Genomic DNA, 11,407 nt, shown 5'->3' with positions numbered 1-11,407 from the left:
AGATGACTATGACTTCAAATTTGGAAATGTTAATGCTTATCCCAAATGCATAACATCCAGCTATGACCCCATCTAGTTCACACCAAACATCACAATCTGATAAGACTAAAAGCAGCAGAGGTGCAACCCTTAGGTTCAAAAACTGGATACCCTCCAAACCTTGGCTTCCCCTTGATATACCCTGCATGAAAATCATGAAAATGCATGTTGATGAAGTCCAACATGCACATTGAAAAGTCTCAAAGTATGTAAACAAATCTCACAATCAGCAAATATAAGGACCTAATGGCAGTAGCATCAGCCCTGGAATCCCATACATTTGTAGCACCTTCCACAAGAAACCATGGAGAATGGGTTGATATGCTTTTTCCAAGTCTTCAAAGCACATGTAGAGGGGATTGGAAAACTCCCATAATACCTCATGTATCTATGAAAGGAAAAATACAGTTGGTCTACTGTTCTATGGCCAGGACAGAATCCACTCTGCTCCACCTGAATCTGAGGTTCATCTATTTAACAGCTTCTCTGCTTTAGCACTTCAACACAGGCCATACCAGAAGGCTAAGGACTATGATGCTTTGGAAAATGGAATACATCTTCTTATCTCCATTTTCAAAAATTGTCTCCACCACCCCATTTTGCCCATCCCAAGGTTCCTACCACACCTGTCACCTTTTTGACCTGCTGGTAGTTTTTTGTCAGATCTGGTGATAGCCCTTCTAGCATTGTTTGGAAGGCCTCTTCCTTCAACTTGACAGCCTTCTTTACTGTCGGCATCCATCAGAGGGTCCAAAAGCTCCTGGCCACCATGATAGGCATTAACAGCATTTTGACTACAGCTCCTTGTAGCTTCTTGAATAGGGCCCACTTGAACCCCATGTCAGAGAGAGACTACTCTAATTTAAGAAGTTTCATTCCAGTGCCAAAACAATTTGTTGAGGTGAGTCCAACTATACTTAGCCAGTATATTTCAACCTCTTGCTCAAGTTCTTGCTTCTTCTTCCAGAAGAAACATACAACAACAAAAACATGTGGATAACAATGTTAAAAAAAAGTGTAAAACACAGAACTATACACACAAAATACTGCCTATTAGCAAACTATGGTGCAATGAGCTGGTGGGTGATGGAGCACCAGGACAAACATCTTCCAGTACAGCAGGTTTTGATAAACCTACATAGTTCCTCCTCTTTCTTCTTCTCTATTATGGTGAATGATCTCAGGGGCTCATTAGCATGCTAAAAGTATACTACCAGTGCTTGTCTTGGAAATGTTCAATTTCAGATGGTTCTTTCTGTACTACATGACAAAGTCTTTCATCACCCTTCTAAACTGCCCAACCATATCTCCATTGTTGACACAGACTATAATGGAGGACTCATCAGAGAATTTTAGTAGATAACATAAACTTTAAGTATACTTAAAATCAACTGTATAGAGAATGAAGATAATAGGAGATAGGACATTTCTTAGAAGCTAATCACCATCTCTGATACACAGTCCTGGAGCCTCAAACTGCATCTATTAGATCAATAGTCAATGACCAAAGGATTCTCTGAACACATCTACTATGCCTGTGTCACTTTCAGCTTTATTCCCCAGTGAGAAAATGGGCATCTGTTAAACCAAAGAAATCAAAAATCATGATCCTGAGCATGGTACCCTCTCCATTCTAGTGAGTGTTGACTCTGCTCAGCATGAAGATTAGAGAGTGTCTGTTAAATGCACTGTAGGGGATGAGAGTAGTATGGAACCAGGGGTTGCAATTACTTCAGTCTTCTGGTCATAAACTGTTGGTGGTGTAATACTGCAGGATGAAGATTTGTGGCACCATTGAGATGAAAACAATAACATTTAAAGGTGTAATATAGCTGAGCATACAGTAGATAGATAGATAGATAGATAGATAGATAGATAGATAGATAGATAGATAGATAGATAGATAGATAGATAGATAGATAGATAGATAGATAGATAGATAGATAGATAGATAGATAGATAGATAGAACTTTATCTGTTCCTAGGATATATCACAATGCTGGAAATGAATCCAGAAGTGACTGTTTTTTCAGCATAAAAGTTTTTCAAAACTAGAAATTGTGATAAACTTGATTGAGAAACATAACAGAGAATTAAACTTTTTGGTATGTCCTTGCCAGTCCCAAGATAAATCAATCTAATTGGCTATTTGTGGAAGGAGATGCAGCAAGTGATTTGGAGAAAAGATTCAACAGCCAATTTACAGCATGTGCGGGGTACATTGGACTGGACATTTTTTAGATTGTGTTTTGAATTTTCATGTGTTAAATTAACACTCAAATAGATTCAGACTCTTCTGAGTACACATAGATTTTAACTCTATTATGCATAAGGTGTCCTTAATATAATGAAATAAATGAGCATGGGAGGAATGCGGTAGGGAGCCACTTAGTGTTGACAGCCAGTATTTCATTTGGCATGGAGAGAAAACTTCAGTCAGCAGGGAGCCATGCAAACAACAGGAGAACATGGAAAGTGAATGTAGAAAAAAAAGGTATGCCACCCAGATTATCAAGCACAAAATCCTAGTGCAATTTCATTGGTTTTATCTACATTGCAGAATAAAAGCAGTGCTTTCGTAATTCTCATAAAATATTAAATTTTAAGGAGAAGGCAATTCTTTAACATGAACAATGCCAATTTGTTTGTCAAGTAAACTTCACCTTTGTTATGTTTTCATATCGTCTTATTCTCATTACATAAACCTCTGTATTTCTTTTCGAAGCCAATAATCTTTATTCTTTGGTTTGCTCATAAATCATGTAAAGAGTATATAACTTTATTGACTAACCTTCCTGCCCCATCTGTCTCTTCGGCGCATTTGCTCGATCTCTGATTAGTGAGAAAAAAGCAGCGGAAACAGGCACTGTACACGTTCAATAACCGACTCACAGCCGTTACAATTTACAGAGCAAGCTCACATCTCAGCGTACAAAAACTGGTCCATATTTATAGCATGCTTTTCATTTTAACTTCATACACCCCTAGCCGATTTCTCGGCGAGGGAGTACCTTGAGTGGACTTGAGCTTAGTCCCAGGTTAAACTCCTGCCTATACAGAAACCGACTTACCCCATGCACACCCCAAGCCTGAGAACAAAAACTAGCAGGGTCAGTAAATGGATTGATGTTGGGCAGCAAGGTTTACACTAAGATTGTCCGGAAATCTAATATATGATATTTACCCTGATTGCTAATTTAACGAATTGCTGCATTTCGCATGCGATTTGCCCAGTTTAAAGTCCAACAGCATCTTTGAATTGCTACTACTGTAACTCGCGACTTAAGAACTGTAGGCGCTTTTGTTGAGTGCATAGTATACAGCGATAACAGTCCTTGACATGCAGTGACAGAACCACCCCCGCAAACAAAAGCAACACCAGACAGAACGTTATTCCTTACCTCAGTCGGTAAAGCCGCTCCAATGCACTAAGATCTTGAGAATCGGGGGTTCAGCTCCAGGGGTGGGCAGAGTCGTTGGGGCAGGCAGTCCATATAATATATGCACAGAGGAAGCAGGTCTATCCATTTGTGCGTTAAATCGGTGACTATTATGGATTTTTGGGGGGTATTCAGCATTTTCACTACTCACAGAGCTCAATTAAATAATATTGAATCAATATTAATGTGATGTTTCTAATCTTGCACACACCGTTTGAACACACTTAATGATAACTGCGCTATATATATATATATATATATATATATATATATATATATATATATATATATATATATATATATATACACACAATATATTCATAAACTGCTTTATGGCTCATCTTCTATGCGTCAGGGAGAGAGTCACCGAGGGATTGAAGCTTGTTCGTTATTTCTCCGGCACCCAAACCTCCCTCCCCCATATGTTGCTTTGGTGTAACGAGCTTTTGAATAAATCAAAAGCTATAAAAAATATTCGGCTGTTTACTTTAAAATAAAAGCCTTTAGTGACGAAACGATGACAGTCCTTACAGTTCGTTCTTTTAAAAGAGACTAAGCTTCTTGTGTTGGGATTATAAGAGATTTTGATACGATCCGTCTGATTTGTTCGGAGCCCTGGATGGGTGTAAACGATCTAAGTGAAAAATATCAAACCTCCATGCAACCCATCGACACGAGGGAATATTTGTTTAAGCGGTGATCAAGGAAAATAGAGCCAGGAAGGAAGGGATACTATTTAAACCAATGATTAGGTGTTCTTTGAGATAAATGATCCTGTCTTAAAGCTGAGCTACTTTTAAAAGTTTTATTTTAAAAACGCGGCCGCAGACGGGAACCTCTGAGACAGAGCCAGCAGGAATCACACGCTAAGTTTTGACAGCTGGGGATGTCCTCGTGTCCTCCCCTCCCATGCAATCCTTCTTGGCACTTTCTCCGCCCCCTGGGGCGTGGCCTTAAAGACAGATGTCAGGCTTGCTGTGATTTTCCTGCGGAGCCAATAGCGTGTTGGCTGCGAGCGGAGAAGGCCGGCTTGGCGAGGCGGTGAAGGAGAGAGAAAAAGCGAGACCGAGAGCGCGCGCGCGCGCGCACGACAGCGAGGGCTGAGAAGCAACAGACCAGAAGCCAAGAAAGAGGCAACGTCGATTTGGTGCTGCCGCTGCAAATCACAAGACGGACTGGTCCTGTCTTGAGGAGGTAGGCAGTCTGTACTGAATCTGTAACGACCGACTGCAGCAAGAGGAAGAGCAGCACTTAATCGGCAAGAAAAAGCAGACGAAAAAACGGAAATGAAAGGCAGTACCAGAATCATCAGAAAGAAGGAATATATTAAAAATGCAGTTTGAGCTGGAAAGAAGAAAAACATATCAAGAAGAGACACGCAAAAAGCCAAAGAATATATGAATATTTATTTATGTGAAACTGAACTTAATTTATGCCAGGACTATATGGGATAATGGAGATCTAGACACCTGTATAATAACTTCAGGATAAAATACTGTGGATTTATAAATGTGGACTTTGGTTTATTTTCTAGCATTCCTTTGGATTTCTGTTTAGTGCAGAGAGCCAGCAAACTAGGCCTCATGCTGTCTAAGAGAGGGTCTTCCTTCTTCCAACACCGAGGCTGACTCAACGGGGAACCTGCTAATCTCACCCTGACTGAGCTCCTCATTCATCAGCTGCTCTCCAGCTCCCCACCCCTCCCCAGGATCTGGCTGTCACAATAGCGAGGTCAAGATGGACAGTACGTGCCACTTGCATGACCTGGGGGTGGGGGATGTGGGTGAAGAATCACAGAAGTGCCCGTATCCGGTTACTCTGCAGCCTCCACCCGCAATGGGAGAGCAAGAGGCTCCACTCCATCAATTTCCACAGCAGCCACAACATCTACAGCAACATCCACTGACCCTTGCACAGCTCAGCACTCAGCTGCAGCCCACTGGAAACACAACACCCAGTCCAGTTCCTCTGGCCGGCCACAACTATAACCATAGTGGGAGCAGCGGCGGACCTGGGGGAACCAGCACTCTGCAACTCTTCAACAGCAGCTCGTCCCCCACTGCAGCCCCATCAGTTCTCCCTGCTTCCTTTAGGGCCTCAATCTCACCTCTGCAGAACCCCCTTAGCTCTTACCCCAGTACCAATGTGCTTCATCCAGTTTCATCCTCCAGGCATGGCAGCCAGCACAACTTGAGTGAACTCCAAATTCAGCAACATTTGGCTAGCCATTCCCCAAGTTCACTGACAGGGGAAAAGGGAGGAGTGGGGGGTGTTTCTGGGGGAGGGGGTGGTTGTTCCTCAAGCAAACACAGGCAGGCCAGCCCCCTAGTCCACCGCAGAGACAGCAACCCCTTCACAGAGATTGCTATGAGCTCCTGCAAGTACAGTGGTGGGGTAATGAAGCCTCTCAGCCGGCTTAGTGCCTCCAGAAGGAACCTTATTGATTCAGAGCCTGAAAGTCAGCCCTTGCAGATCTTTAGCTCTGGCTGTGCTGGTGGCCCACCAGAGATTGTCATTTCTTCTAAGGAAGACGTCCATCATGCCAATGCCAACCAGACCTTGCTACTTCATCATAACCAAAATCACCAGCAACACACAGTCAGTGGGGGTAGTGGGAGTGGGGGCACCACCACCAACGCCACTGCCAACAATTTGGGTAGTACTCACTCCAAAGCCAACAAGAGGAAAAACCAGAATATCGGTTATAAACTGGGGCACAGGAGAGCCCTGTTTGAGAAGAGGAAGCGACTCAGCGACTACGCGCTCATTTTCGGAATGTTTGGAATTGTTGTCATGGTGATTGAGACGGAGCTGTCCTGGGGCGTGTACACCAAGGTGAGGGGTTAGGTGTGATGGACCTCCATGGGGTCTTGCGACTGGCATGATAAGTAAACACGAGAATGAGAGGCACCTGAAAGCAAATTTAAGTATTGCAGTAATGACGAGATTACTAACACTATTGACCGACGTTCTGAACTGTAGGAAAACTGCAGGTATTTAATGCTAAGAAAACACGATGCAAATAGCGCATATTTAAGGTCAGGGTTATAGCCATGCGAATTGCTGAATATAAGAAAAAGTTTCGTTAAGACCTCTTAATGGAGCATCATAATTTTTACTTCATTAGACTGTATATTTAGAATTGTTTTCTAGTAAAGCGATAGAATTTCTAATGCTAGAACTTGCTGCTTGTTGGCCGGAATGCTATATATTTTTATTTTGTATTACCTGCCGCCTCGACCAGTGTTAGGTCCTCCCTTGCGTACGATGTTGCTGTGATAGGCTCCGGCCTTCCGTGAATCTAAATCGGATTAAGCAGTTCGGAAAATGGGTTGATCGATGTTGTGTATTACAGTGAGAAATGCCTACCGTTTAAGCATAACAATCGGGGTTGTGCCACAAATAATCACACAGCCCAAGACCACCTGTTTCAATAAAAGCAAGAAAAAAAGTTGACTTTTTAATGCGTTTTGAACGTAGCGTTGTCAGGGATACTCCGACGATCTAACAAAGCCTTCCTTATGCACTTGGGTAGTCTCACAAATGAGTAGTAGCGATTATTAAATATTTTCAATATTTTTTATGATAGGGTTACAAGTTAAGCTTTAGAATGATCATTTATCAGAGATGTCATGTATCAGGTTACGAGATTCTATACAGTGAGATTAAAATTAGGTTTATCGCCGAGAAAAAAATATGTTGACGAAAGAAAATCTAAGTTTTTACGTGTCTCTACAGAGATTGTTCGCGGACACGTCAGTTTTTGTTACTTAACTTTCTCATTGATTCCATATAAAGTATTTAAATCATCTATCTATCTATCTATCTATCTATCTATCTATCTATCTATCTATCTATCTATCTATCTATCTATCTATCTATCTATCTATCTATAGCATCTTTTACGTTTAAATATAAACATGTGGTACAATCTGAGCAGGTCTGACCACGTTACTGCTACCTACAACCTTGTTATTGACAGCGACAGCAGCAGCTCTCTATTATCCAAGCCAGACGTTTTTACGTGTGTTTGGCAGGTGATTCTTTTTATATATATTTTATTATATAAAAATAATATATTTATAATTATATATTTATATGTGTGTATAACATTTTTGAGCTTCTGTAAAATGTTAATTTCCCATAAAGTACTATCTATCTAAAAGACTTTTTAGTCCAGTAAGAGATACTTATATAGGATCAAGTTTATGATTAGCAAATAATTTCAGTGCATTCATTAGCTGTTGCGATGGACTGCCATCCCGACTGACAAGTTAAAACTATCCACTATGCAGTAAGATCTATCTTAGGCTCTACTTCAAAAATTAAAATCAGTGCACATTACTACTTGTTGAGTCAGCATCCACCATAAAGTTAAATATCGGTCATGAAAACCAAACGTACGGTACGACGTGCTTTAAGAAAAAACGTTTCATGAACACCAAAATTTCAACAAGATGTATTGGAATACCTGCACTCAGGCCATCGATCTAGTTGTCCACTAAGGAATCGCAGGAAGCTGATGTCAGTCATGTCCAACTGAGGGACCTTGACGAGCTATCACCTCTACCACCAGACACACGCACATTGGGCTGATTTATAGTCGTCAATTATCAGTTTGAAATGGGAGTCGAATAGGGATGAGGTTGTGGAAATTTTAGTCCACGGAGCCGCGAGGTTTGTAGTGCTAACCACTCCTCCAGCATGCACTCAGACAAAGTGCAGAAACTATTTCAAAATAGTTTAAAACGTTAATATTTTTGAAGTAACACATCGCAATATGCAGGTGGAATTCATTTATGAGTGTGGATTGGATTAAGCGGATTCAGTGACGGCTGAAGGGGTATCCAGTTCTTTGCCGAAGTTTGCTGTCTAAGAGAGAGGAATTATGTCTGAATGACTTGTACCCTTAATTAATACTACATTAACCAGCAGGACATATTCAACTATTCTTCTTGTATCACGGGTATCTGTTCAAGATTTCACGTGATCAGCACAGACTTCAAAGTGCTCTAAAAAAACCGTCACTTTTTAGGAGAGTGAATTCCTGTATGGTCCATGGTATTCCAACTAACGGAATTTGAAACGCTATAACAGGCATCAAAATTGTAACGGTTTAAGGCGCATTGCTTTTCGGTTTAAATGACCGCATCTTTATTTATTTTCCACTGTTGTGCAGTAGCTTGTTTTACTATTGACCATATCGTTTTCAAACTTATAATGTAACATTGTCAAAGTCACTCAATCCAATACACGCAATTTACACGCATACTGTTCTCCGTGAGTAGAAAAAAAAACAACGGTTAAAATTCGTTGAACCGACATACAGTTATTAAAAAAAAGCCCAGGAAATAGAAAGCGAGAAAACCAAGCATGTCTATGGAGTGTGTCCGCGGCAGGGGCGAGTCTTCTTCACCCACCTGCCGCTTCCAATAAAAGTTGTGACTGCAGCGCGCAGCTGTCGTGTCAAAGAAAGTGTCACGGAGAGGTGCACGGGAGCGCTCAGCTGTGTGAAGCACGCTCTTGCAGACATCACAACTTCCACAGCGTGCACACGAGTTGCGAATAAGCGAAAAAGCATAACATCCTGACGAATGAATTAACCTAGTCTGCCTGAAATACACTATAACTATTATTTAAATATATTTGGCCTATATTAGCGCCCTGGGCAGGATTGGTTCTTGATGAAGTTGATGTTGGGGAAGACTTATAATTAAAATTGAAAGTGGACGGCCGATTGAATAAACAGTCAGTAGGGGCACCACCAGAGCATCATTTTTTTATAGCCTCTTTGTTTGATGGTTGGGGAAAAACACATCAAAGTGTCTTCAGTATAGAGTTTGGGTAACCTTAAAGCATTCAGCTTCAAGTATTAAAAGAAACTGTATTGTGAAAAAAATCTGTAATAAACCTTATCAAGATTAAGTGGGTTTGAGGATGGACTGGGTGATGGGTTGGCATCTTCACATTTTCATTGCCATTGCTATATTGTTGCTGTTACTCTGATTATTTTGCTGTGCCCAAGTTTACATTTTTGCACCCAGCATTAAGTGTGCACTTTCAGTCAGTCTTCTGTTGTTGCTTGCACAGTTATTGACATTTTTTCTTGTTAGTGCTGGGTTGTAAAAATGATTACATTGGAAACCTATGTGTGTTTTTAAAGAAACCCCAGTGGAGTAAAACTGGAGGCTGCAGCGGTAATTTAATGCACATCTAGATCTGAGGCTTTGTTTTGTTGTAGTAGTTTTAGCTTAGCTGACTCATTTCCTCATTTCTGAAGTGCAGTAATTGTAGTGAAATATTGCATGGTTTCTTATAATGACATAATACCAGGTCTTACATGGGGTGTTGGATGACAGGAAAGGGAAATGGCTGTTCTTACACAGGGGAGGATTCTAAACGAAGCCCATTTAACTCATGGCTCCCAGGAGAGAGCTTCGATCTAAATACTAATTATATAGAATTTCTGAACAAATATCCCCTCGGTTTGTTTATACTTTACAGCATACAAAGGGCTTGACACTTTAGTCATTGACAGAAGGGCTACAGAGGCCATTTGAGTCCATCCTAGTCCGATAGAAACTACAGTAATCAGTTCATCAATATTATTCAGCCATTTCGAAGAATTTCAAGGAAGACTTTCGCTTGTATTACTGTGTATTGATAAAATAAGGCAACAAATCTGAAGAATAAATATTGAAAAAGTACTTTGTTACATTGATGAAATAAAACCTCAAGTCAAAGAATACAAATTAAAATAAAAGTAGTAACAGACTAACTGTCAAAGCAAAAATAAAAAAGTAATTAATTGATTCAATACAGCAATAGATTACACATATTAAATGTAGAATGACGTATGATCCAAAATGGTTTTAGGAAAACAGTCTGTACTATTGTTTTGAATTTTAATCTTTGGATAGAGTGAATATATTTTACTAGCCATGTGCGCCCAACTACGTTGCGCATGTTAAAGTTGTCTGTGAAGGGCTCCCTGTTTAAATGTGGCTGCCAGTTGTGAACTGGGCCCTTCGTTGCACAGCATTCTGATTTTTTTATAAGGGAAACAAAATTACAAAACAAAACCCTTGGACATTGATTCGATAGGAACGGCCTACTCGGAATCACTGTCCGAATAGTAATTATGTGGTGGTGGAGGAGCATTTCTGCTTCTCTCCGTTCACAGTCCGTCTCGTTTTCATGACGCTGTCGTTTCCTCTCACAATCTCTTCTCAACCTTTCTCCAATCTCACAGGTTGCTTTGTGGCAATCCAAACAGTAAGGAAGAACCAATGCTTCTTTCTTGAACTCCAAATGCCGACTGATGGAAAATCACAGAAGTGTGTCCGACTTATATACTCTGACTGCCGACTCCAAGAAGTGGGTGAACATTCGATTTGGACGAAGTGCTGCCAACGACGGTCGATAGAAACACAAAAAACCACAGTCTCGACAACGAAGCAGGTGTCAACGCCAGATCTAAACACAAAGAGTGGTATCGACAGTGTTTGTAAACAAAAGTAACAACCAAGGTGTTGTGTATTCAGCCAGTACAAACAGCACGTAGTCTCCTTTAGTTCAATCCTCTTTAATCACCACACTCCAACCTCATCCAACGATCCTCCCCCTCACTTCCTCTCCCATCACTACTGCCCTCTACTGAACACAGCAGGAACACCACACAAGGCAGTGAATTCGCGGACAAACAAAGATCAAGATCCAAATGAAGATTATATATAAAGATAACTTTTTGTTGTTATTTCATAGAATTAACAGAAATATTAGGAAAGTTGTTAGGATTTATGGTCATTTAAAGAGAACATGGATTGATGGATGGCTATTTATCACACATCAACACAGACTGAAGTGTAATGCAGGAGATTAAATGAAAGTTCATCTCTTGATAATTTAAGATTAGTATTAATTCAATG

The 11,407-nt window shown here is 40.6% G+C and overlaps 1 protein-coding gene across 1 annotated transcript in view; it reads left to right on the top strand.

Moving 5' to 3' along the window:
• The first annotated feature begins 4,495 nt into the window (after nt 1-4,495).
• Nucleotides 4,496-11,407, top strand: part of LOC114645537 (small conductance calcium-activated potassium channel protein 3-like) — a 340,671-nt gene continuing 333,759 nt past the window's right edge. Inside the window, exon 1 of the mRNA XM_051923803.1 lies at nt 4,496-6,314. Within this exon, the coding sequence (XP_051779763.1) occupies nt 5,217-6,314 (1,098 nt within the window). The 5' untranslated portion in view covers nt 4,496-5,216. The remainder of the gene's footprint in view (nt 6,315-11,407) is intronic.

Source organism: Erpetoichthys calabaricus, chromosome 2, assembly GCF_900747795.2.
Source record: "Erpetoichthys calabaricus chromosome 2, fErpCal1.3, whole genome shotgun sequence".
NCBI lineage: Eukaryota > Metazoa > Chordata > Cladistia > Polypteriformes > Polypteridae > Erpetoichthys > Erpetoichthys calabaricus.
This window is presented reverse-complemented; position numbering and strand designations above follow the sequence as displayed.